General features: G+C 37.3%; 1 protein-coding gene across 3 annotated transcripts in view; it reads left to right on the top strand.

Moving 5' to 3' along the window:
* The window catches only part of LOC141899882 (cytoplasmic polyadenylation element-binding protein 3-like), a 42,240-nt gene extending 22,745 nt beyond the window's left edge, over window positions 1-19,495 (top strand). For all 3 annotated transcript variants that reach the window (XM_074786487.1, XM_074786485.1, XM_074786486.1), the window contains 5 exons: window positions 4,315-4,404; window positions 6,310-6,428; window positions 7,744-7,858; window positions 16,147-16,328; window positions 16,696-19,495. In XM_074786487.1, the coding sequence (XP_074642588.1) occupies window positions 4,315-4,404; window positions 6,310-6,428; window positions 7,744-7,858; window positions 16,147-16,328; window positions 16,696-16,923 (734 nt within the window). In that variant the 3' untranslated portion in view covers window positions 16,924-19,495. The remainder of the gene's footprint in view (window positions 1-4,314; window positions 4,405-6,309; window positions 6,429-7,743; window positions 7,859-16,146; window positions 16,329-16,695) is intronic.
* Window positions 19,496-26,968: the final 7,473 nt, after the last annotated feature.

The following is a 26,968-nucleotide window of genomic DNA, read 5'->3' as shown; positions in this document are numbered from 1 at the left end:
GAGAAATATAATAACATACGCTGACAACGTTATGATAAATGCATCAGAGATCAGAGATGAAAAACTGAATCCGATTTCGCTTCGCGTAACAATAAAATGTATGATTGATATAGATATATACGGTAGTTTTAGACAATAATCATATGGCTGAAAATGTGCGATCAATCTGCAAACACTTGTCATGAACTATCCTACCACTTTCTCCTTTCTTTATCGAACTCGGGTGATAGTTTTAGAGAATTTCAGAGACCTGTCGTTATTCTCGAGGTTATTCTCAGGGGTTTAGAAGGTCTGCATTGATTATCTCAATGTAGATTGATTGTTTTGCATGTATAATTGTGAGACTCCACAAAAATGTAGAAAATCGTAATGCTTTGTTTTTTGGTGCAATCTGCTATTTTTCATCATTATAAACATTGAGAGAATTGATATGATATGGGCATCAGATATTTAAAAAGAGGGACTGGTTTTCAGAGGGTTGGATGTAAAAGTGAAAGGGGCATGTTCTGCTCTAAATCAACTCGTGGAGATCTCATCAAATTGCTGTTAAAGTAATCAGTATCTGGTTTTTATTCGCGGCACGTTTTCTAGTTTTTAATCGAAGAACGAATGAAAAATATGTTTATTTAAAAATGGGTTTGAAATCATGTGCTACTGTGTAAATAGAATGCGGCTGTTGAACTGATTATGCATGCAACAAAAATAAATCGATATTGAGGTGAAATTTCTACGCTGATAGTCGTATGATAATTTATGCTGCATTCATTCATAAAATCTTCTCGTCTGAATGGCTATATAATTCAAGCGCTGTTTAGACTACTAACTGCCCCTGCCCCAACTCTATATTTTAGAATCAACTTTGAATCAACAATTGATGAATTCTACATTTAAAAGCGTGGTGTATTAATGATTATGATCTTCATTCGTTTATATTATCAGGACGCAGAACCATAGATTTGAGTTGAATTTGATTCTTTAGATAAAATATGTTAGGCTGGATTCGATTGTTAGTATTCCGGTTTAGGAATAGCGATTCCGGATTATAAACTGTTCGCCTCTACGCTGTTTCCGAATACGTAGAGTGTATTCAGTTGAAATGAAGGCTCCAGCAGAGAATTCCAGAATCATTTAGAGAAATATAACTCGAGAATTAAATCTTCACCTAGTGGAACTTGAAGTCCATATTTTACCGATTATGCCTTACGATTCGATAAACTTAGAAAAAAACCAGAAGAGATTTAATGGGTAAATGCTGTAGATAATGCGAACACGGAGGACATGGTAAAATATAGTAGCCACGTGTGGAATAGTACGGTATTACACGGTTACCATGGAAACTGAATACAGCGTGTTAATGAAATTCTTGGTTTTGCCGAGGAGCGAGCGCAACATGTGTCGCGCAGCGCAATATCGGCGGCATTTATTATACTGATTTTTAAATTTCTTGAATCCACGACTGTCTCTCTCGACGTGTGACATTTAGAGGGGAGACCTATATACGATTCAGTGGTTCTGTTAGCGACGATACACTGAATGCATTAGCCATGTTCAATCACTAGTTAGTCCGTTCTAACGCGGCCCTGTACCTGGAACGGACCGATTACGATGCATCGCTGCGATCGACAGACAAATGAAGCAAAGTTTCTATTCGCCCGGAGAGCGGTCTATTCTAAACAGACCTGGATCAGTGTTTTTGGTCGGACTAAATCTGTCCGTTCTAAAATGGAACATACCCATTCGTAACGAACTTCTCACTAGCGTGAACGCTTCTTCTAAATTAGAACTGACTAAATTAAGACCGTTCTAGACGTAGAAGTGTGAACGTGACTATCGATCAAAGTCAGTTTTGATAATTTTGTAGTTTGGCAATATTTGTTTCAGCTGTGATATCGAACATGAGAATAGAACGCAGCTGTGTGATTGGGTCCCGGCATTATTTAATGCAATAATACATTAATGCACACCGGTGCATATAACCCTGACGACGATATTAACGAGCCTGAATACTCATTTAACATTATGTTCGGTCATTCGAGTATGAATTCATTTCATATTTTGGAAAATTTTTTAGGTCACACGAATTGAAATTTCAACCGATAAAACGTACTCAAAGACCTTGTTTCGATAAATTCTGTCAACAAATATCGAATATCCCGACTTAAGCACCGCATTTCAGCTAAGCTATTATCGTTTGTTGGCCAATTAATTTCCTGTTCAGCGTTAACTAGTGAAAAGCGCTTTAATAGAGCTGTATTGATCTCTTATGTACATAGCTGTTTCGACCAATTTCCGCGCGTGGTATACACGGGTATAGCCGGTTTTAAAACTGTTACTCGCCGGTCTTTCGAGTGTGTGCGTCGCTTTGAACCGGTAATAATCGGTACGCTAGTCACATATGTACTGAACGATTGATAACTAGGACTGATAGAATAGTGGTAGAACGGTAAGATGCGCGATGCCGATGACGACGTTTATTTGACCGCTAGATGACTTCACCGCGAACATGACAAACTACTCTTCATAAATCGCTGCTTATTTGTAACAGCGCGGTGAACACGCTTAACGTACCTTTTTGTCGTCGTCATCGGAGTAAGAATGAGTCGGGGGCAGTAGTCGGTGCTGAGGTGGTCATTTCTCACCTAGAATGACGTGTCTAAAATGTCACGTGTCGTTCAATGACTTCATTACGTGATTCGCGTTTAGAGGTCACAACCTTCCTTAACGCAGTAGGCTTAACTAGGATGAATAAATCGCTAGTTTCAGCCAATAAAAACCTTTTATCATCATCCTATTATCCACTTAAATAAACCCTATTTGCAAATGTGACAGGTCTTTATTTTAGTGACTAATTATTCCAGCAATTCACCGGGTTCTCTGTGGTGGTGGGTTCCCCGTGGTGATGGTGGGTTCTCCGTGGTGATGGTGGGTTCTCTGTGATGGCGGGTTCTCCGTGATGGCGGGTTCTCCGTGGTGATGGTGGGTTCTGTGATGGCGGGTTCTCCATGATTGCGGGTTCTCCGTGGTGATGGTGGGTTCTCCGTGATGGCGCGTTCTCCGTGGTGATGGTGGGTTCTGTGATGGCAGGTTCTCCATGATGGCGGGTTCTCCGTGATGGCGGGTTCTCCATGATTGCGGGTTCTCCGTGGTGATGGCGGGTTCTCCAGATGAGTACAGCTAGATTCGATTACCCTCACTGCCACCCACTACTTCAACTATTTCTCACTATTTCTCATTATTTCTCTAGCAACGCAAACTTATTGATCACCGTCGAATAATTATTCATAGATGTTCAGTTGTTTTTTCGATCGTCGATTGAGATGTGGAAAATACTCTTAGCTTTTTCTGATTAAAGTCTTGTTTACACAGTTTAGACTTCTCTCCATTGAGAATATAATACAAACGCGTTTCCCGTGAAATCAAGGCTCGATTTATTGACAATTTTTGAAAATATTTTTCGCTATGTGAGATCTTACATTGAATGAATGAATTTATTTTTCACTGTATCAAATATAAGCAATATATACAAATTTCTGTGAATATTGACTACATTGTTAGTATCCTCAACTGTGTCAATTGTATCCCAGTTTGCCTTCGATTTTTTAGTTTCTAATCAAGAAAACGCGGTTGATTAAATTCACAATCTTGTAACAGAAATGTCTTGTATCCTGCCTGGATAGTTCGTTTCCATTTTAAGTATCCTGACCAAAGATCTAATACCCTCAAGATAGCGGAGGCCATGAGGTATTACGTCGGTGAGGTATTACCTCGCGTTGCCTCTTCCAATAAAGAATTAAAGAAGGGAATACATGTAATAGAATATTTGACGATGATGTAATTAGTGTAAACCTGTCGGGTCACGTATTGCTAAACGTGCAGACGACGATGACGTATTTTTTAACTTTTGTGCCGGTTTTGATCGATTGTAATTGGGATTCAGCGATGTTGACATTTATTGCATACCAAGAGGCTTTAATAATTGAAGGCTCGTCTGGAGGATTATTTTATACGAGGCAATCACTTTCTGTAGTTTTGCGTATTGATGCGTTTCCGTTAAGGCGGTATGCCGTAATATAAACGATGTTACCTTCCTAGTTGTGTAGGAGCGCGATGAATCTTCTACGCAGCAGTATTTCATCGATGAATGATCAACAAAATAGAAATATATGTAGATTTTATTCGCGAAATTTTAATGTTCCCCTCATGAATACATTTTCTTCGTCTCATCAGTTTTTTAAGTTGTAAAAGTTTCCACGCGAGTTGACGATTTATCGTTGAATCTTTCTAACCGGGCATTATTTATTCGATATTTTGCAGAAGAGATAACGGCTGCATTTAGGCGATTCGGTCCTCTTGTTGTTGATTGGCCGCATAAAGCTGAAAGTAAATCTTACTTTCCCCCGAAAGGTACGTATACCGTAACAGATCATGGATAGATGAATCAATGAACTGTTTATTATTTATTGAGATATCTTTGCAATTTTACCAATTTTATGACCAACTTCGCCACAATTTGTTGCATCTTTATGAAACATGCGTATTATATTCACAGCCGTTTTATGTCGAGTTAAAAAATATACGAATGCAAACATAATTGGATGACGTATAAATTGTGGAAAAAAAATATATCAAAAAAGATAACAGTATGAGATAAGAAAAGATAATTTATGTTGAGCTATATTTGACTGAAAGAAGGTTTACGTTTTATAGCATGAAACGTGTACTGATGAAAAAGCTTTGACAGTAGATATATAACACTAGTTTTCACAACTAATGCTTGTATCATCGCTCTAAGTGTATTGCATTTAGGTATTAATTCTTGAAATTACCTACGCAATAGACGTATAAATTGCTGTGCAGCCGCGTAGTTAGTACTGGCACTCCTGTTTCTTTAGTAACAGTTTTAACGGCGTTCACTACTGCGGCGTTCATTCATGAAGTAGGCGTAACCAATCATCGCTGTTGCTAGGGATCCTTGGTTTCACCTTCCTCGTCTTGTTTTTATATCGACATTGATTTTAGGTGGGAGGTTAAGGTTAAGCCGCTTATAAAGACAGTAACTGTTGAAGACGTAACCAATACGGTTGTTCCGATCATCGGAACGTCTTAATGTTCGTAGCATCTGTTGCCATTCGGTTCAGTTCTCACAGCTCGAAGCTGAATAGAACTCGCAGTTAAATACCTTACAGTGTCCACAACTCATTCCTAACGACGGGGTCAAATTTCAATAAGGATTAATTCACTCTTCGACCTTGAATTGATCCGATTTGCCGATGAACCGGATTTTAATACCAGTTCTTCCCCCTTTACGTCTATGGTATATTCCTTAGAGAATCTAAGCTAGGCATTGATCATTAGTCAACGGAGGATTCATCAAACCCCATCAAACCCCTTTCAGCTAAACAATCATCAGAGAATACCTGTCATTACTAAATACAGCAGAGGCAGGAAGGAAGTCATAGTTCCAAACAAAATAGAATTGATGCAGTTATTAATAAAAGGCTGTATGAAATCAAACTATTGAATATATGCTTAAAAAGTATTGTTTACGCGCATAGAATAAAGCAATAAGTCAAACATTCACAGCACGTCATTATTCAAATTCTCTATTAATTAAAAGGCTATATATTCACAGAGTTGAATATTGATATAGTTTGAAGCAGCGTGAGAGGATGACTGATTATTTCTCACAGCAGCAGCAGCAGCAGCAGCAGCAGCAGCAGTACCAGTCCGCTGCGACTGTGTGTGCCATTTTTATTCTATTGATTAGCCTTTCTTCCTCCCGGGAAAATGATTTTTTCAGCTTCTGAAGAGATGCGTTGTTCACCAAATTGATATTGCTACACCTCTTCAGTTTGGTTATTGTATATTGAATGTCAGATAGGCGAGTACTCCTCTCCTCGCCTCCTCGCGAGTGAGAGACGACATCAGAAATTTATTGCAGTCCTCATCGACGAGGAAGGAAGATGCAATAAAGATGCACGTCGTAAAAATTTTGTTGGGTTCGGTCGTAATTTGTGTCGTGTTGTAGGTGAATCTAGTTGTAACTGATCAGACATTTTATATTGCTGACCATTTATTTTTCTGAACACGATCGACCATTCTCACTCACACGTATGATACCTTATTGATACCTTATCGATACCTTATGGGTTCGAATCCCGCTGGCAGCAGATTGTCTCGGTCGAAAGTTCTCCCAACCCTCTCCATTTAATCGGGGAGAAGAAACCTCCACCAATGCCCTGAGTGCAGCACAGCTGGTTGAAGAAAGATCTTCTATATGTATGAAATATGACTATTATTTGTTTTTAGGGTATTGCTTTTTGTTGTTCCAAGATGAGATGTCAGTACAAGCTTTAATAGAAGCGTGTATAGTTGATGACGAGAAATTATATTGGTGTGTATCTAGTCCTACTATGAAAGATAAACCGGTAAGTCATGAAGTCGTTGATGTTGTTGTCGTTGAGATCTGTATGAAAATACTTCCGATGAAATGTCAAAACTCGGTGCCCTCCCACGTCCAAGGTTTATTATCAATCCGTAAATAGTGCCCCCCCCGATGTTCATTACGTGGTAAACGTTCTAAATATATTCGATGGGATTGGTTCAAAAAACGAATTGAATTTCGCCTTGGAGAGAATGAAATATACTCGATTGAATTATGGATGAAGTGACTGTACATAAAACGTATTGAACGTATAGCGACTGAATGAGAGCCATCTGGTAATAAACCTAGTCAATAATTGATCAATCGATCTAGAACATAATACGACCTCCTCCCCCCCCCCCACGCACTGCGCTCTATAGAACACTGTTCATTTCATATTCTCTTATTGTTTATTTCTGGTATTTGATAGTTGAATTATTAAGATTGTTGTCGGCTTTTATTAAACTGTAGAAAATAGAGCTGAAATCATAAACCACGTCCCCACTCTATTATCTATAAAACGTTCTGAATTTAGTCCCGTCCAACTTAGAACTGACCAAGGGTTTGTACTGCAACAAAGTCATTCTATTGGTTCGGTCTGAATTTTTGGATGGACCATTTCTGTATATATATGTGTGAATGTAACACAATGTTGCATCAGCTGGGCCAATGATAACTGCTGAAATGAAAATGTGTGAGAACACACAGCATTGGTTTGGTCCATTCCAGAATGAACTAACTAAAATAGTGATATCCCTCAAATATTCACTATACAATATATACCTGTGCTGACTTCACATTCAACCTGGTAAAATCTCTAGTTGTTTTATGTGCATAAGAAGTCTTCACATGGTTACAAGAAACGTATACCAGAAGAGTGAAATTGTAACAGAATTGTGTATTCATAAAATTTCCGAGTATAATATAATAGAAACGATTAGTAGCAGCTTGTATCATATCAGTCATCATATACATCTGTACTGAGACACAGTCTATCACTGTTTTCGATTCATGTAGTCTGTGAATAATTCTTTGATGCTTTTGTTTTTGAGATGAATTAATGAAAAGAGAATATAAATTGCTATCATGTTTCTATAATCAATCGGTTAATGAATAACGACTATAAACATTCATGTGGTCTTTTAAAGTCTCCATATGTTTATGTATCATGTGAGATTATTGGGATTAGCTGTTGATAAATGTTGTATTAAGTTTTAAAAATCCTGGCAACATATAAAAACTGGCGCCTATACCAAAATATCATCAAGAATTTGTATTACTAATAGATGGAATCTATTCCTCTCTCTCTCTCTTTATAGGTTCAAATACGACCGTGGAACCTTAGTGATTCAGATTTTGTGATGGATGGCTCGCAGCCATTAGACCCTAGGAAAACTATATTTGTTGGTGGAGTACCGAGACCTCTGAGAGCAGGTATAACGTTTTTCCCAATTGAATTATTTCAGTCAATATTTAACTAGTGTTTAGGCTACTGTCGCAAATTCTGACAACTCGAGTGACGTTAAGTTAGAACGGCAGCTTCTTATGAATAAAATACGGCGCATTTATACGAGTTACTCGAATACTGCATCATTATGAACACAATTTTGATGGTTGCTTTGATCACTGGGCCATGTATGAATAATCGCACCCTGTACGATATTGTATATGCCGGTTTAATTCTATAACGAAAGATCGTAAATCTACAATTTATGAGTTGTTTCGTAGTAGTAGTAACGAGAATGTGGAAAGCCTCATGAGTCGATGATATGAAATTGGCGTATTATCGCCATAATTCATCAACTACTAGTTTCTTTCAAGTAGTCCGTGATATTTCCTGTTGCAAGATTTTGTAATTTGTAAATCTCTAGCGGGATGACGTATGGCCATCTAAAGCCGCTTCAATCACGACACTTCAGCGAAGCCATTTCTCTATCGCGCTCGCGTTTTGACGTGCTTAATTATTTCGATAGTGAAATATGGGACTCGTTTAATTGCTGATCGGGCCGTCTTCAAAAAAAAACATAAATAATCGTTTAATGAGAGTTTCACGTCAAAGATTTCATTGAAATAGATAAAATAGTGATTTGTGTTTGATTGAAACTGATCTAAAATCAATACGTACGAATAGACGCGTTCGCAGTATGTTATTCAGAACATTCGAACCGACTGATACCGACCAAAAATGCCTATCCAGTTATTTGGTCCATTCTGAATTGGTCCGTTCAAGTTATGAGCAAAATTAGAACAGACTCACACTAGCGAAAGTGTCGACTTGTTTATAAATGATTTTTCCCATTCCTCAAGTTCAGCCGAGCGCGGTGACGAACTACGCCGGTCTCGAGGTTATTCTAAGAGATGAATTAATGTTATGTTTTCGTGAAGTAGAAGCAGTTAAAATGGCGACCGAGGTGATGAGCTCGTTAATTAGAAACGGTTCGTCCTCGCAACCTCCTCAATCAAATCTTAACTTTCTTCAACACAGGAAGAAATTGAGCGCGACGAGGTTTGTTACGAGGATTCGACTGCGTTTATCAAGATCACTTTCCGTTTCATCCGCGCTTTAAAATATAGAAAGAAGACACATCTCTAGTAGATTGAAGTATTGTACATTTATATATATGAACAGATTGGTGTCCCGTAGTCGACTGATAATGTAATCTAATCACTATTTCTCAATTACCCATTTTCGTATCTTCAACGAGGCTTCAATCCGGCGATGAAATGTAGCTATCTGTCGTGAAAGTGACAGAAAAGATATGGGCTAAACCCGTGATTGAAATGGAAAGTATTTTCGATGATTACGACTCGCACAGCTGCATAGCTGTTCTACGCGTTTGAATTTTGCACCTATTTTCTCGTCGTGAATGATGATGGTAAAGTTGAATTTGATGAATGATGACGTTTAGATCGATATTCACCGATAAACGTTGAGTTTAATGTGTATTTAATACCCCCTTATTTCATATGCTCTTCCGAGTTGACAGCGCGTAGAAATCGGATTCGAAATTGAAAGCAATTCTTTTTCGAAAGCTATTAAGAAAACGCATCCGCTGTCTAGAGGTTCTCAGACATTCTATTCTTCAGTTCTGTATGAGAATTTAAAAATCGCGGGATAAAAAACGTCTGAGAAGTTTCCTCGAGCTTGTAGTTTATTTTCGACGTTTCGACTTATATCCCAGAAGTTATTTTCAGGAATACTAATGTAGTTGGCTAACATTAGTATTCCTGAAGATAACTGTAAGATATAGGAGAGACTTTGAACAAACTGCTTCCTCGAGGAAAACATTTCAGACTTAATTTTCATTCGTAGTGTGGGATTTATATATTATCGTTTAACGACGCTGATGATGTTTTGAATTCTAGTCTTCCCATACAGCCGACCGATTATCAGGTTTGACCAGATTTGCACCGGTTGTTGTCTCCTGACTCGGTTAACATTCTTTGCCACAAGTTTTTAAGAGCATCGCGGGCCCGGCTAAATCGTCATTATCTTCGCGCTTGTTGGGAGCTGTAATGCGGACAGACCGATTCGATTGTGATAAGCATGCATATCACTGCGCGAGTCCGTACAAATTACAGTTCTTACAATACATCGACTATGGCGCGAATGTACATTATCGGAACGATTCACGAATACTAATAATCATTCTAATGTGAAATATATTCCATTACTCGGTCTATATATACGGCTTAATACACTCGTTTGTCATATACCTCTAAATATGGAGGTATGTTTAGGTCAAGTGCAACAAGCGCGGCGTTCTCCTGTGAATTTCTGAGCTGTTTTTCGAAGGCAATTTTTTCCGCTAACGTTTCTTTCGACGTCGTTTATCGGTAATATTTCACAGTCTGATAACGTCATAACATCAAAAACATCGCGCGCCTGAATTCAATTAATTCTCTCGATGAAACGACATACCATTAAAATTTGAGAAATTCATCTCCTCGGGGCGGCATTTACATTCGAAATCCTTTAGTTGTGATTAGCATCCTGGACAAAATTCAATTAATGAAGCTCAGACAACTCCGCAGCTTCTAATGGTTTTTCATTTTTTACGGTGCCGTAGCCAAAAGCTAGTTTTAGTTGGATTTTATGCTTCATTATTTAGGTTTGCGTCTGGGACGGGTTAGGCCTATATGTTGTCAGGCTGATATCAGGGAATCAGAAAAACCGAGAACAAATTCAGGGAAAATTTTGACAGATTTTGCAAAAAAAAACCTGTAAAACACAGGGAATTTTGATATTTTATTGACCGCGCTTTATTCGGGGAATTTTCTGTTATAACATGGAAAAATCAGGGAAATCTGAGGGAATTCGTTAAGTGGCCACCCTGATATATGACACAGTTTGTCGGTTATATCATCCATCATTATAACTGATGTGTACAGTTCAATATACTAATGAGATCGCATCGATCGATAGATATCCCTTCAGTACATTCGCAACAACTTATCATTAAACCATTTCTCAATATGACAGTATTTCACGTCATCACTCATTCCTACAATATCGTCTTATCATCGTATTGAATTCTGTTACGTCTAAAACTCAATAGAATATCAGTTAACTAAGCCATAACTTACGTAACGTCTTGTATTACTCACAAAGCTCATCTTCAAATATGATTTATTGTTGGAATGGGGGAATATTTGGCAGCTCGGCAGAATGAGGAATTGTTGTTAATCTCGGTGTTAAACCTCGTGGATAAACGTTACATCATCAATTTATAATACAGCGATCTCGTTTTCAACCGCGGCAGTTCGAAATAGGATCGAAATAGGATCGCGTTAAAAAGAGAAAAATCCCTAATTTATCACATTCCGACACGAACAGATTTAGAAGACCTGCCACAAATTACTTTTCTGATGTTCGTTGATAAAAATTCTTAGAAGTGAATCACAGCTATTATGATTTTTGGGTGACAGTATTCTTCGAGCGGGAATCCGGGGGGGGGGGGGTCGCACTGGGGGAGCTCGTGAATCCTCTAAATTCCTTCGAACTATGTGATTGAGTTCGCTTAAGTGTAAGTTGTGAAGTTACTATTCGATTTGTGAGTTGAAATTACTGCGATCGCGCTCGGAATGAATTTAGTTATAAATATTATCTGTGGGAGGACCAGGACCAGCTGATGCTCCCCCTGCTGATAATTGTTCGCCCCTACTCCCAAATTTGAGGAGCTACTGCTGTATTCAAATGGTGAACCAAGCTGAAATGTCGTATATTTAAGAGTTGAAGGTTTAGAGGAATACAGCAGCTCTGCCTCTCCCCCTCTCCCCCTCTCTCCCTCTCCCCTCTCCCCCTCTCTCGCTCTCTCTGTATTAAATGTATTGTTGATTGTCTGATGCGAGAAATTTATTCTGTCTCTGTTTGTGACATGTTTCTCACTCTCTCAGTTTCCCTTGTTTTATTCCCTAAACATCGTCTGTTAAATATCGGTGAAGCTGCTTCGCTGTAAGCCTCGGCTTTATCTTTCTCAGAAACCGTGATGTAACAAATTCGACCTATAATTTGCTAGTTAGCCAAGGGCCTCAGTCGCTCGATCAACGTAGACTAATTTTGTTTTTTATGAATTTTTTACCCAGGTAAAATGTTCTCCCGGGTTGGCCTCGAGGCAGGCATAGGTCAACATGCGATGCCATGTGATCAGTAGGAATTGGTCGCAACTTACCACAATTGTCGGCGACAGTGAATGACTAGTCTCAGTCAGTTGGGACTGAGAGACTGGGAGACTGCGACTCATTGCTACTGGCATTGTGTCTCAGGGAGTCTGTGGTGCGATGATCACTGGGCAGTCACAGGGAGTCTGTGGTGCGATGATCACTGGGCAGTCTCAGGGAGTCTGTGGTGTGATGATCACTGGGCAGTCACAGGGAGTCTGTGGTGCGATGATCACTGGGCAGTCTCAGGGAGTCTGTGGTGCGATGATCACTGGCAGTCACAGGGAGTCTGTGGTGCGATGATCACTGGGCAGTCACAGGGAGTCTGTGGTGCGATGATCACTGGGCAGTCTCGGGGAGTCTGTGGTGCGATGATCACTGGCAGTCACGGGGAGTCTGTGGTGCGATGATCACTGGGCAGTCACAGGGAGTCTGTGGTGCGATGATCACTGGGCAGTCACGGGGAGTCTTTGGTGCGATGATCACTGGGCAGTCACAGGGAGTCTATGGTGCGATGATCACTGGGCAGTCTCAGGGAGTCTGTGGTGCGATGATCACTGGGCAGTCTCAGGGAGTCTGTGGTGCGATGATCACTGGGCAGTCGTAGGGAGTCTGTGGTGCGATGATCACTGGGCAGTCGTAGGGAGTCTGTGGTGCGATGATCACTGGGCAGTCACAGGGATTGAAATGGATCGTACGGATCGTGATCAATCATAGTAGAATTAATTGATTTGAATTGATGTTATGTAGACTAATTGATATGAGCGTTGTCACTGCATGTACTGCTCATCTAGTCTAGTCTCATTTATGGTTCATTATGTCCAGAAATAGATCCGAAACGAGGAGAGCTAGGAGAGTCTCCTGAATTAAAAATTCAGCTCGAAAAGCAATAAATCAATCGGTTAATCACAGCGTATTACCACAGTTCGTCAGTTCGTAATTTACAGGTTTCGGTGATTGATGCTCAAACTTAGTTTCACGCTTGATCAACTGATCGTCTTTGAGGACAGTGTAATTACCGATCACCGTTAGACACCGGTTCATCGAGATAGAGCTACGTCAAAACTACCATTTCTCTATGATGTTTAAGGTGTTTTTCATTTGTCAGTCATTTATTTCAATAAATCACCAGACAGAACGTATCCATTCAGACCTATAAGCCGAACTCGTAAGGAGTGTCGCAGGGATTGTACTGAGACCTTGAATGAATGAATGAATGATAATCTCAGTGAGGTGTAGCGCGTTTTGTCGCTATCAGGATCAAATAAAGTTCACTTTTCGCTGCGCTGCATAGAAGCAAAAAAGACATCTTTGAATATGGATTTTAATGTTTCCCATTTGGTTGAGTGCGTGTCTAGCTTCTCTCTTAGTTCTATAGATCATCGCTACTTTGCGACTCATCTGCTAGATTGAAAATTTCGCCTTTTTTCTATTTATATCTAATTAAAATGGATTCTGGTGGGAATGTTGTCATTAGATTCGTGATGGAAGTGTTTTCTATAGCGCCTGCGAGTTTCATTTCATTTCCGTTCATCTGATTGAATTTGTTTACTGTGCTTCGAAACACATTTAGATTCATCGCGAAATGCGCCTTGCATACACCAGAAATGTCACATTAGTGTTTGAGATTCATATCATGATTAGTTCGTTCCGTCGAAACCGAGTAACTGAGTAGATGAGTTACAGTAGTCGGTCTTCGAAATCTGCCTTCGAATTTACAGTGAAGTAGCTCGGTAGGAGGTTTTTATAGGTTTCCCTCGAGACATTGTATTCTAAAAATGATTTCGGCGCTATTCAGTTCAGTCGCTGCGAGCGACGGTCATCCGGTATTATTGCTATGTCGTTAAAGGTTAACGGATGCCTGCAGTTAAGTCTGAAATATTGTCGTACTTTTTGGCAAATTTCATACATTATTGATAACGATGGTAATCTTTTTGCGGCAGCGATAGTGGGTGGTGATATATGTGTCTTTCAGAGAAAACTGACTTGACTGGTGCGCGCCGTTATAACTGAGCAGCGACTCTTAAATGTCAATATCTTGTCTAGACATGGTGACAACAAGTCTTGGTCAATCCTCCTACTGGTACCATGCGATATTGCATGGCTTTCAGCTGAGGAGCTGTATTTCTTCTGGAAAGAATATGATCTCCTTAGTACAAGTCAGTGTAGGAGATGATCGTGTTTTTGCATGTCCATGATCTTTACGAGTCGCGAGACCCGAAGTCTCGCTTATTTTCCTGAGAAGCAACTCCTCTTCTATCTAATGGGGTACTGGCACACTAGCTAGTTCACCAGATGGCGACGCTAATGTATCAGATGGTTTGATCTCAAAATTTGTTCTCCAAATCCGAAGTAAGAAATTACTGTTAGATTTTAATTTGAGTATAAGAAGAAATCGAGCTGTACGCTAGCGACACCTGGCGGATTCTGGTGAAATTTCCCTTGCTGCAGAAGCATTTCTGGTAGCTCATTAGCTGTAGTTTGACTCGGCAAATACAATTTATACCTGTTACCCCAAAGAGGTGTCTCTGCAACCAATGGTCAGATATCTGTCAAGGGCTCAGCGGTATTTTCTGAACTGTTCCGACGATTCACCAGTAATTTGATGATGAATTATGCAAGAGGCTGCATCCGTAAAAAAAGTAGATCCGATCGTGACTGTTATGATCATCTAAAGAAGTAAAGACATTGAATATAATAACGATCGGTTAGCTAGCTGCACCTTCCTTACAGCATTCCGTCGAACCACGCAATCTACTAACTCGAAAACATAACCGTTAATGAGGTAATTAACGACTAACGATTGAATCAGTTGCATGACATTTTGATATAAAACAAGGGAGCTAGACGTTTTAACTGGAGTAGCGCTGATCGAAGAAATGAACGGGAAGAAATTGCAGTTCGTTTTATGTGATTAATCCAGTTATTTTTAATCACGCGCGGCACGCAAATCACGGATTAAGAATGAATCACAGTCTAAAACCGCAGCTCAATCAAATCAATAAGAAAATCATTTCGAATAAAAACTAGAGACTAGAAACTAGGGACCAGAGACTAGTTAGAGACTAGAGACTTGATTGTCACTGAAACTTTCTGCAGATTGTCTTGTCTTGTACTCCGTATGAATAGGGGTCAAACATGATTATGTTCTCTAATGGCGACCCTCCTTAACGCACAAACAGGAATCTATTCTGACAGAACATTAACTCACTTGACCAGGCTATATTGTCTAGTATACTTAGTACAGCGATAAATACCACAATAAATTCGTTATAAGACTCGCAGCCAGCGATCGAACGATGTTTGAGATGTTATTAGCATATTCGTACCGAGAAATCGTCGTAATAATCTGAACGACAACAATATCTCGTCAAATTTATCCGCGGAGCAACAGAGTGCACGGCGCGTACTGTCACATCAAACCGATGAATCACAAACTCCTCTAATCTATTCCGGTCTTATTTGCATAAGATTTTTATCGAGGTGAAGCAACATGCGAGAGAGATTCGTCGTAAAATTGAGATCTTCGTAATTACTGTAACACTTCGCTAAATAGATTTGTGCGAATCTAGGGATTGTCGTAAATAGCGTGAGTAGTCTGGATCGACGTCGAGCTTCCTCTCACTGTCTACTCGTCATTTTCTCTGCTATTACCCTCACAACGCTAGTGGCCATTTTATCTGTCATTTCGCTATTATGGTTTCTGTGGAATTTGTGGGCTATTAGTTGACCACGGATAAAATACATTTCACACTTCAGCGTAAAGCTGATGTCTTATTCTATCTACCTCGGTACTATTTTCAATGATACTTCTATAACATAGTTATCAGAAGTGTTCAATATTGGGCGGACATTTTGTCTTGTCCCTCTGTTGGTAAAGAAATCCTGCATCTTCTCATTGTGGAAGGTGGTTTGTCGAACGTGGTTTGGATTGAGACTCAACTGGTTGACCCCGTGTCAGGTTACCTCCGATGCCTCCCGATGCCTGTTATAACTAATATCGAATAATCATTCTGTATCTGTGTATTAGTAATGATGTGTATTTTATTGTATGATTACAGTTGAATTAGCGATGATAATGGACAGACTGTACGGTGGTGTATGCTATGCTGGCATTGATACCGATCCTGAACTGAAATACCCGAAAGGTGCCGGACGCGTGGCATTTTCTAACCAGCAGAGCTATATAGCAGCAATTAGCGCTAGATTTGTGCAACTACAACATGGTGATATTGATAAACGGGTATGTTGATACTGGCTCAGAGCAGTCATTAGTTCTACATGGGATCCTAGCATACATACGATTTCATTACAATGATAATTACTAGACTTTTTTAAGTGTTCAAGATTCCACCACAAAATATGATCAGTTACAATCATGCATTGGTATTTTTACCCCGCTTTGAGTGACAGGGACATTGCATGATGTAACCCATGTCCTAACATCTCGAGATTTGAGTCCTTTGCCCATTCCACTCTAAAATCCGAATTATCTCAAAGATTGAGTCATGTTAGGTATGACAACTTCTCAATCACATTTCTGATCGCTACTAAGTTGGCCCGGGTGCTCCACAAAACACCAGTATACAGAATGATTTATTTCATTACAGGTTGAAGTGAAACCATATGTATTAGATGATCAGATGTGTGATGAATGTCAGGGTGCGAGATGCGGAGGAAAGTTTGCTCCGTTCTTCTGCGCGAACGTCACCTGTCTGCAGTACTACTGCGAGCACTGTTGGGCTCAGATTCATTCCCGACCAGGACGCGAATATCACAAACCACTCGTTAAAGAGGGCGCTGATCGGCCGAGAGCGGTACCATTTCGTTGGTGCTAGGTGACGACGGCACAAGATGTGTGAGATAACGGCTGTGCCGAATTGCAGGTCTTTTGCTGGAGGAAAGTTTTCGTAAAATATCTGTCTTTCAGCACATTTATAGTTTTCTTAGTATAATATGTGATTGTCCTGCATTTGTGATCAATAATAAATTGTGCCTGTAATAATAAGCATATAGAATTGATACATGCTAGATATTACTGGCCGGAAGGGGGTAGCGATTAACTATAATACACTGAGTGTGCGTATACTCAGCTAAATAATAATAATAATAATGATAATTCAGCATCCGCAGTTCAATGCAAAACTAATGTTTTTTACGATTAATTTATGAAAATATGGTTTCTGCTGAAATCACTGAAAAATGTTAACAGATACAAAATAGGCGCATATACAGCCGTTAGGTAAGAGTAGTTCAGATAAGGCCTGATAGGTGGCAGACATGTACTAGAGTTTGGTGGTTATAATATCGTCATTAACTGTTGTTGTAGTATCGGCTTTCGATGATAAGAAAACTTTCTTCTGGCAAATTATCGTTAATGTCAGTTTAAATCATCTCTCTCTATCTCTCTCTCTCTCATTCGTTGTGAGCAAAGGCAATGTGTTATATGAATGTAATTGTCCATGTATATGATATTCTATATGTAGTTGTGGTCCTGAGGTTATTCTGTCAGTTTCATCTCATCGGGGCTCGAATCGACACCAAATCCTTCCTTTATTACTCCGGGATTACGGCAATAAAATCATTTGTACGATAGGTTTTTACTTTCTGGGTTACAGGTTTATTCTTAGCATGTGTATATATTTGTATAAAGTTACCATATTAATATTATATCTTAACATTTATCTATTACCGAGCAATGTCATATACATTTTACACTATCACTAGTGGTAGTTATCTTGTCTACTATATTGTTTTACTAAAGTGCATAAAATGCAGCTAATGTGCTAACTAACACTCATGGGATTTGGCCAGTAAAACTAAGACGGCGGTGTAAGGCACTAGTGTAACCCAATTGGTGTTTTTGAAATTCATCAATATTTATGAGTTCTAACTGACAGATATAATTCGCAGGACCTGTTCATCTACTATTCACCCTTTTTCGATCGCTATAATTCGACCAATCGGTTTAAAGAATTTTGTCTTTTTAATAACTTTAATAATCATTAAAAAAAATACAAATATGGTGATCTCATTCCTCACTTGCCACAGCCAGTGATTTGTACGATAACTCCAACCAATTGTTTGCGCCACGTTTTCAATGCAAACTATTTATGTGTCAAAGTTTCCCTATCGTAGTCAATGTCTGTGATCCTTTGAAATGCGTCTCTAGTATATTTTTACAATTACATTTTATTCAATGGTAGTAGAGACTAGCATATCTATGTTATGTACCTAGCGGAAAAAAATATGGTTGGTCGTTAATCATTTGTATGAAAACACTGTGTGTCTGTCTTTTGCTTTTTTGATAATTTTTAGAGATAGCTTTATGTGATAACACATATCCCCCCCTTATTGGTAGTCATGGCAAAAACAACAACATATAAACATTAACAGGAAGATGAGGCTGTACATGTTTGCACATATTTTGTATCTTTTTGATAGTTTCTGTACAATTTTTGGTCGTTTCTACTCCTTTTTATAGCAACCTTAGACAATCATTTTTGTACCTACTATCTGACAAGGGCTGAATAAATAAATACGAATAGGCTTTTTGTATAAAATAATACACAGACAATAAACAAGAAATATTATCTAGTCAGACTTCAGAGATGCTTATCACCTTGGTTTATCACAGTGTGATTGCCTGTTACGTGGTAAGCTAGATGTTAGTGTGCATTTTATGTTATGCATAGCTATCAGTTCTTGTTATTTGTTTTTGGTTCCCTTCGAAATATCTTTGGTGTATCGTTCAAAATAGAGCTTTCTATTCTCGTGATCACACACACACACACACACTCACATACACAGTCAGTTATTCGTTGCTGCATAACGATTTTGAAATTTGATTTGTACATTGAAAAAGGCCAACCTTTCCAACTAAATTTTCTCAGCCAACAGAAGTTTGCTATGCCTGCAGCCCTGCAGCCCTGCAGTCCGAATCAGTTGACTCGATAGTACTGCCCTGGCAAGTGTATTATAGTTGTCGGCACAAAATGTTTGTAACTTCAGAGGTTTATTTTTTAGCTTTGTTTTTCTTGTGCAGAATGACGTGTGCAATTTGTTTATAACTCATTTCATAGGCCTATCTACGTGGGTGTTTGGAATTCATTTTATAACAACTATATTTTTTATCTTATTATTTTGGTCTTGTTGTTATTATTCCATAGCATTAGATATTGATTAGTAAAACCCCCTTGGATAATTGTTGCATAATTAGATATTATAGTACATGTACTACTTCTCACACCTGCGTTATTATACACACACTACCACAGTAAAGTCATATAGATTTAATTTTTCCGTACGATTAAACTTTCATAAAAACACAAAAAACTTCTCAACGATAGTAATGATATTATTAAATACATAATTCTATTATATATAATAATATATGGTCAGAGCAAAAAAATGCTACATATCTGATATAAACTTATTACCTAAATGTGATTTGGTGTATATTTACGCATTGTGCAAAATATTTTAATAATAATAATAATAATTACTATAATTGATGATTATCCTATGATAAGAAGGTAAATCAGATAGTGACTATGGTGTTTACTGGATATTCCTATATTAGGTTTTACAGGTTATTTCTGCTATAGATTTAGGAATGTTTTACTAATGATTGAATAATGCTATTACCTACTATTCGAGCGACGTCACGATGTGTTTGGTGTTGTGTTCAGTAGAGACAACAATTCGCGTTATATATTCCTAGCTGCATGTGTGAATAATCAAATACGAAATACAATTTCTTATTGAATCTGTATGTGTTTACTAGAGAGGTTTCAACTATTTTTCAATTTAGTACTCAAAAAGTTTTAAAAATGTATAAAAAAAAAATACGAAAAAAAGAAATAGTTTTAATATGACGAGACTTATGGGTAATTTTTTTATTTTCATGAATTTCGCTTTTTTGCATATGAATATATATCTGAATAATATAAATAGTATGGTTGATATATATACTATATATATATATATGTATATATATACTAGATGGCGACTGTTCTTGGAAGGAGCACTTCGCATTGTTAAACGTACGATATTGTGTGGGTTTCATAAACATTTATATTAATTAATTGATATATTATTACTACATGATTATAGATTAATCGTCTTGAATTCCAAAGATTTTATAATTGCCGCCGCATTTAGTATTTCTTGAATAAAGAAGCAGTTCTTGAGGTTTACACGTGGGGCATCAGTGACCTCTTCAACTACTGTCGGTTTTTACTTTGTGGTGCTACATTGATTTTTGTTTCTAATTATCAGTTTGTGTGTACTAATAATCCATTAAATTATTTCTAACTGACTGCTTTAATTCAAGTGCAAATAGACATCGCCACATTTTCGTACATTTAGACTTGGCTTAATGGTAATTAAGCCTCAGCTAAGGAAATATTTTATATTCAGTTTCTTCAGATGTTAATATAATATGATAATAATAGTAATAGTAATGATAATTAATATATTGTGCTTTGATTCCTATTAAATTATTTATTGATTAAATTATTTCTCTATTCTGCTTGAATATGATAGATTCATGCATATAAATTGTTAAGTGCAGTCGCTGCACATGTACACAAAACAAAACGCTCTTGTATTTATTTTTTTTTTTATTGTAAATTATTATCGATTCGAGTTTTGTGCATCACGATGCACCAGGCCTGAAACTACCGTCACTCGAGATGCTCCGAATTGAAGTGACGTGAACTTTGGGGTTATGAAAAAAAATTTCTAGTCTTAAGATCATCTTAACAAACGAATGAATGGTGTTAATTGTATCATATAACCTCTTCACTGGCATGTACTAGTACATGGTAACATTACGGGAGAAAGTTGTACCATTAACCGTGGTATTTGTAAACTTACTGATTGAAGAACAATAGATTATTGAAATTAGTTCAACAAATCCTTCAACAGTGGGCATTAATTGTCCCAAATTTTTGTATAGTTATGATGCGATATCAGTCGGTGTTTTGGTTTTTGAAATATACTTTCATTAATGTAATAACTGGTAGGTGGCATCCCTCGGATGTATTTAAACACACAATGAGTACCTAAAAACTCGTGCAATAATAATATATCATAGCCAGCCGGTTTAGACCGTCTTTAATGTGATTTTGTGTATGTTTTCTATTATTGTGCCCCTATAAACCCCTTTTCAACATTTATGGGTATAAATATGATACATGAAAATTCACTGTTTGTATTTTAATGAGAAATTGTAGTTATTTTACTATTTAAAGGAGTTTTGCTATGAATTTTCAGAAAAAAAAAGAATTATGAGTGTGTACAAGATATTTTTTGTCTGTTTCCAAGGTGTGGCCAGGTTTTCATTGGGTGTGAATCAAGCTTGAATAGTTCATATTTCATCGTTTTGTGTTGTGTTTTTTACTAGTATAAAATATCGAGCACGAAATTCTGACGGCACATTTCTGACGGCGGCGCTCGGGGAGATTTAGTCCGTTTGGTTGTTGGTTCTGCTGATTGCTGCTTTGCTACCTCAACACCATCATCAAAACTGCAGCTGCCAGTTTAAAAAGTCCATTTTTGCACCAGTTATGATATTGCTTAGCGTGTGTTTTGTACCGGTGCAATTGAAGGTCAGGGAGGGGAAAATTAAAATCATTTTATTAGTTAGTTTATTTAATGATTGACTCGTGTCTGAATTCAACCTTGTTTTTATTTGCTGGCGAATTGATTCTTTTTCTATGTACGTAATTTATACTTAACCTGTAAATTTGTTGTTTCACTTTTTTTAAAGTAAATTTTTTTGTAGAATTACAAAAATCTATCTACAGAAACTGATGATAAGCTACAGTAATGAGGAGATATCTGCTGTCAGTGCCTCTATGTTACTCATTAAATACACCGACATGTTGCATAAGCAATAATTTAAGATCATTTAACTAAAAACAACAAGAAATTTGGCTGTGAATTTATCGATTTAGTTCCCTATTTCATGACATGCTATTCTACTAATGATTTAGTAGTGAAGAGATTTCGTATTCATCCGATTTTTTCCCAGTTCATCGGACGGAACAAGTCAGAATTTTGTGCTCGATCGAATTTCCCCACTTACGCTATGTAACAGTATTACACTGGTGTTTTTTTAGTTTATATTCACTATTTAGAAGATATTATTGTGTATTACTGACACATGTTTAGGTATTGCATATATAACTCTGATGATCCATGTTGTACATGTCATTCACTCATGTACCGTGTATATGTACTATCGGCATGCGCGTTTGTATGTATATATGTATTTGATAAATAACGTTGATGATTCTCTCTGTTTATGATTATTTTTAAATTAAGAAAAGTCCATTTTTATGCTTTTATAGACCTAGATTTGCTGTTAAAATGTTATCCTGGTTCTTGTATTCTCTTATGATGGTTCTTAACCTTGTGTTATATGCATGCGGCATCCGGTTAAGGCCAAGGATTTTTCATACCGATTTTTGTGTTTTGTATATGGGGAGTTTTCTTAGTTATTTTTGTTGGACACTTAAATTAATGGATCCAGATTCTATATATGTTTTTTATCAATAAAGTAAAATGATTTCCTTTTTTAGTATATAAATTCCAATGGTCTGTGGTGGCCTTTATTTTCTATCATTTATGAGAGTCGTTTTCATAATTTTTACTACGAATAAGAATCGTCTCACTGATTTGTGTCAAAAATTGAAAAAAGTTTTTTATGATCATTACCTTACTACTACTTCAACTACTACTACTACTACTACTACTACTACTACTACTACTTCAACTACTACAACTATTACTACTACTACTAACCATTGTAACATCATCAGCTTAAATAATATATGCTCATCCATCGATGGTGGATTTGAATAATAATAGTGTGCTTGTTAAAATCAGTCGACTGCAGAAAATTGTCATAATTCACCTTTGAAGTATTTCACTAACCATGAACGCAAATGCTTTTTAGCGAGCAATCGATATCTGTACGGAATATTGAAGTGTTTTACTAGGATGGCTGAGCAGATATCTTCATAACGTTGATTTTAAAAACTTCTTTCAAATTATTTGTATCGTTGAATATTAGATTTTTTGGCTGTCAATGTTTCACTTAGAAAGTTTTTCTCGAAGTATCTGATAAACCTAAATGGCAGATATTCTATGGACTATGTAAGTTAGTTGTAATACATGTTAAATGGTGTGAAAATCTGAATTTGGTTTTTGTGCATCGAGGCTTTTTGTATTGTACGTGTACAATAATTTTTTGGATTTTTGGAATATATCAGTATTTTTTCGATTTTCTATATTTTATTTCTAGTTTTTTGCGCCTGTATATATGAAATGCTTTCATAGTCATTGAATTATCAGCAATTCACTATTGGTGTTGTCCTGTTTTCAAGCAGCACTGACATAGAATAATTGTTAATAAGTATAATATAATAATACTGTGCGCTTGACACAAGTTTTCATAGGTAAATTTTAAAAAATCTGCTAGTTTTTCTAAATCAAACAAACCACTGTAAACGGCAGAAATGTATTTTTTTGTAGTTGAGCTGAAAATCAGCATCCAAATTTCAGGTATTTTCTCGTATGAAACAAAAAATTGATGAAAGGATTGAACGATTTTCTGCCTTTACATGTGATTCTCAGCCATCCTTATCATACGGGTCCAGGTTTAGTTTGACAGATAGGTGCAGTTAGGTAAAGATTTAGGGCGATGGTCTCGTGTTAGTGATCACTCTCTGTTCGGGAGTCTGTCACGATAATTGTGAAAGCGCATGTATTTAAGAGAGAGCTTTAATAATGAAGTCACTTTCATACATGAATAAAACTTTACCTGCCACAGTTTGAATCCAACTACTTCTGTGTTATCCTGATTGTGTATTGATGAGCAGGTTTTTAAATGTCGATGAAAGTGGCCTCATGTTCTTTGTCCTGGGCGTTCAAAGCAAGTCACTCAGGGGATCTTAACAATGTCTGTGATCATTTTGAACTTGAATGCCGAGAGGACAAATTTTAGACAGCATCAGTATCGATCTTTTTTATCTATTTTTATACGTACATTACACAATTAAGCGAATATTTTTTCAACAGGTTACGTTGTTTTGTTTAGAAAGAAAAAAACAACTAATCATTCCAAAAATTGCCCTTTTTGCATTCCATGTAGGTTGATTTGTACAAAATGATTTTTATATTGTGAAAGTGATTTGGACATTACTGAATGAAATCTTTCTTTGAATTCTTGTACACAGTAAGAAACGGATACTAGCAACTTAATGTACCTATGTATTCACTGCCTGCTTGAGCAGTTGTGGATAGGTCGTTATTTTGGAAGAATATCCGTGGTTGAATGAAGAATTAAAATGGTTAGAACAGAAATTCAGTTGATCGGATACTGATGCTTGTCTGAAGAATGATATTTTGATACTTTATGATAAATGAGGATATAAATCGATGGAGGCCATGTCCAAATGGAAGAGGCGCTAAGGTGCAGCACCATGTACCTTAATAATGCCGCGAATCTGTAAAGGTCACTTAATGTTTCTCATTACTTGTGTATAGTACTAGGCAAAACGGGCATTACTATATTGTCCCAAAAATCTGTTTAAATTCTATACTATCAATATTAATAATTGTACCAGTGTGGCTAGATATTTTATCCAGTTTATCTATACACTTTAATGTCCGATGTAGTGGTGTGTACTGGGCTATATCACTCAGCGATGTTTGCAGCTGGGTTTCTAACAACACCCTGATGAAATAAAAAAAACCTGGCTGCCATCGCTTCAAATGAAAAATCCCGTTTTATCATAATCTTGATGTTAAGTGGCCTGCCATAAAGACTAATAATAAAATCGGTGTTTGGATGATGTCATCATTATTGTGCCTCCCTTGAGTGCTTCTAGTTTGCATCGATATATTCAAGATGGCACCAACAACAGCCTGACATGCCTAAACCTTCGCATACGAAGGATTCAACATTGCATGAAATGGCTACGTGTGTTTCGCCTTCATTTTATCACTCAAATCTTTTCTAAATACAATTGTGAGGACTGGTTTTGTATAATTGATGAAAACTGAAAACATTTTTGCATGCAGATAGATGTTTGCCATCTTGAATGTTTATTTTTAATACTAATTAACTGAAAATACTAACATTTAATAGAAAAAATCTCCTAAAACTTGTCATCAAACTGATCAGAGACTTGTTTACGGAAGATCAGACGAGGTTGATGCTAGCGTTTGAAAGCTGTGTGCTTCATATCACAATGCTGCTTCATCATCATGCGTGAATATCAGCCCTATTCTACTAAAATGCGACATGTATTCTACCTATTGATGCTGTATTTTCATCGCCATTGAAATAACTGGATTCATAAATTTTCATAGTAAACTGAGAGTGGCAAATTGATGTATTAAAACCATTGAAGGAGACAAAACGCCTGATCTCACACGGCTCTCTTCTATTTGTGTACTTCCCAAGTTTAGGGCTGATATTTTGTTTTGAAGTCTGATTCTGCGCGGGTTGATTTCGAATCCAACAGTTTAGTGATGTTGATCTAATTAAAGAATTGTACTCGTTTAAATGATAAGTGTAGAAAATTGAAGTAAATAAATTTTTAATTAACGTCACTGGTGTAAAATAATTTCAGGTTGGTTGTAAAACAAGTCTCTGATGAATTTAAATTTGCAGTTTACATGCACATTTTTGTATTTTTTAGAGTACCATGCAAGTCTTGTATTACCAATAGGCTCACTCAGATAATAAATTCTTTTATGGTGGATTTGCATTTTAACTGTGTCTTGATTGTTTGTTTCGTGTTCTAAAGGACGTTTTCTAACCACGTTTTATCATCTCAGATCCCTCTAATTCGGATAAACGATTCGTGTCTTACAGATCTTTCAGTATGGGTAAGGGTTGTCAGTTCTGTAGAATGTCTAATTAAAGGCGGACATTAAACGTGCTACGCGCTATGCTCATCGTTAGCGGATGGATACGAGCTTCCAACTGGCGGTGGATCAACGATATTGTCGAGCACTGTCGAATCCTAACTGGCATACATTGACGATTGTTGGACTTTAATTTTGCATATGGATTTTTCACAATAGAAAATAAGCTGTTACAAAAAAAAGAAACTCTCCAATGTAAGATGGTCGTATCGTCGAATATCTTGACCGAGCTATGGAAAATCAGGACCTTGGTTTATTTTAACCATTCCAATCCTCTCAACCGCGTCAAAAAGGTATCAATATGTGATGATTGAGGTTATAAAACGACGCTAGATATACGGTAAATGATTCTCTAATGTAAAATTTTGGTTCCAATAAATGAATATGTATATAGTTGTTTTTATCCAGGAGTGCATTTTGAAAATTGATCGGCAATTTAATCCCACTTGTTCCATTCGTTGAAGCCGTCCATAAATGAATCTAGCTTTGTTTCCTGGTCAGCTTTATCATAACCTTCCGCGTATTGATCAGCGCATGTTACCGGTTCGTTATCAAGAACGTAGCTACCATTCTGCGTGACACCTTTCACCTTCGTAAATTTTTCGATGAATTTTTCATCTGCTCCAAATCCAATGCCTTATACAGAGGTATAGAACATTCGTTTACATATTCGTCGAAAGATCTTACATATAGTCAATTATTCTATCAAGTGTTTTCATATCTTACCTGCAAAATCTTTCAAATCATCCCCAAAACACTCGAATAGACACGGCAATTCTCTGAAACATTCGCATTAGCCTCGATGCCACCCTTTTCCTCATTCATATAAGTCACGAAATTTCTACTGCACAATAAGCATGTATCCCAGCGGCACTGAGAATCGGCTTTTTCAATAGCATCGATACATTTACGAAGGAGTTCTCCGGTAAGTGGTTC

The sequence above is a fragment of the Tubulanus polymorphus genome, chromosome 2, assembly GCF_964204645.1.
Source record: "Tubulanus polymorphus chromosome 2, tnTubPoly1.2, whole genome shotgun sequence".
NCBI lineage: Eukaryota > Metazoa > Nemertea > Palaeonemertea > Tubulaniformes > Tubulanidae > Tubulanus > Tubulanus polymorphus.
This window is presented reverse-complemented; position numbering and strand designations above follow the sequence as displayed.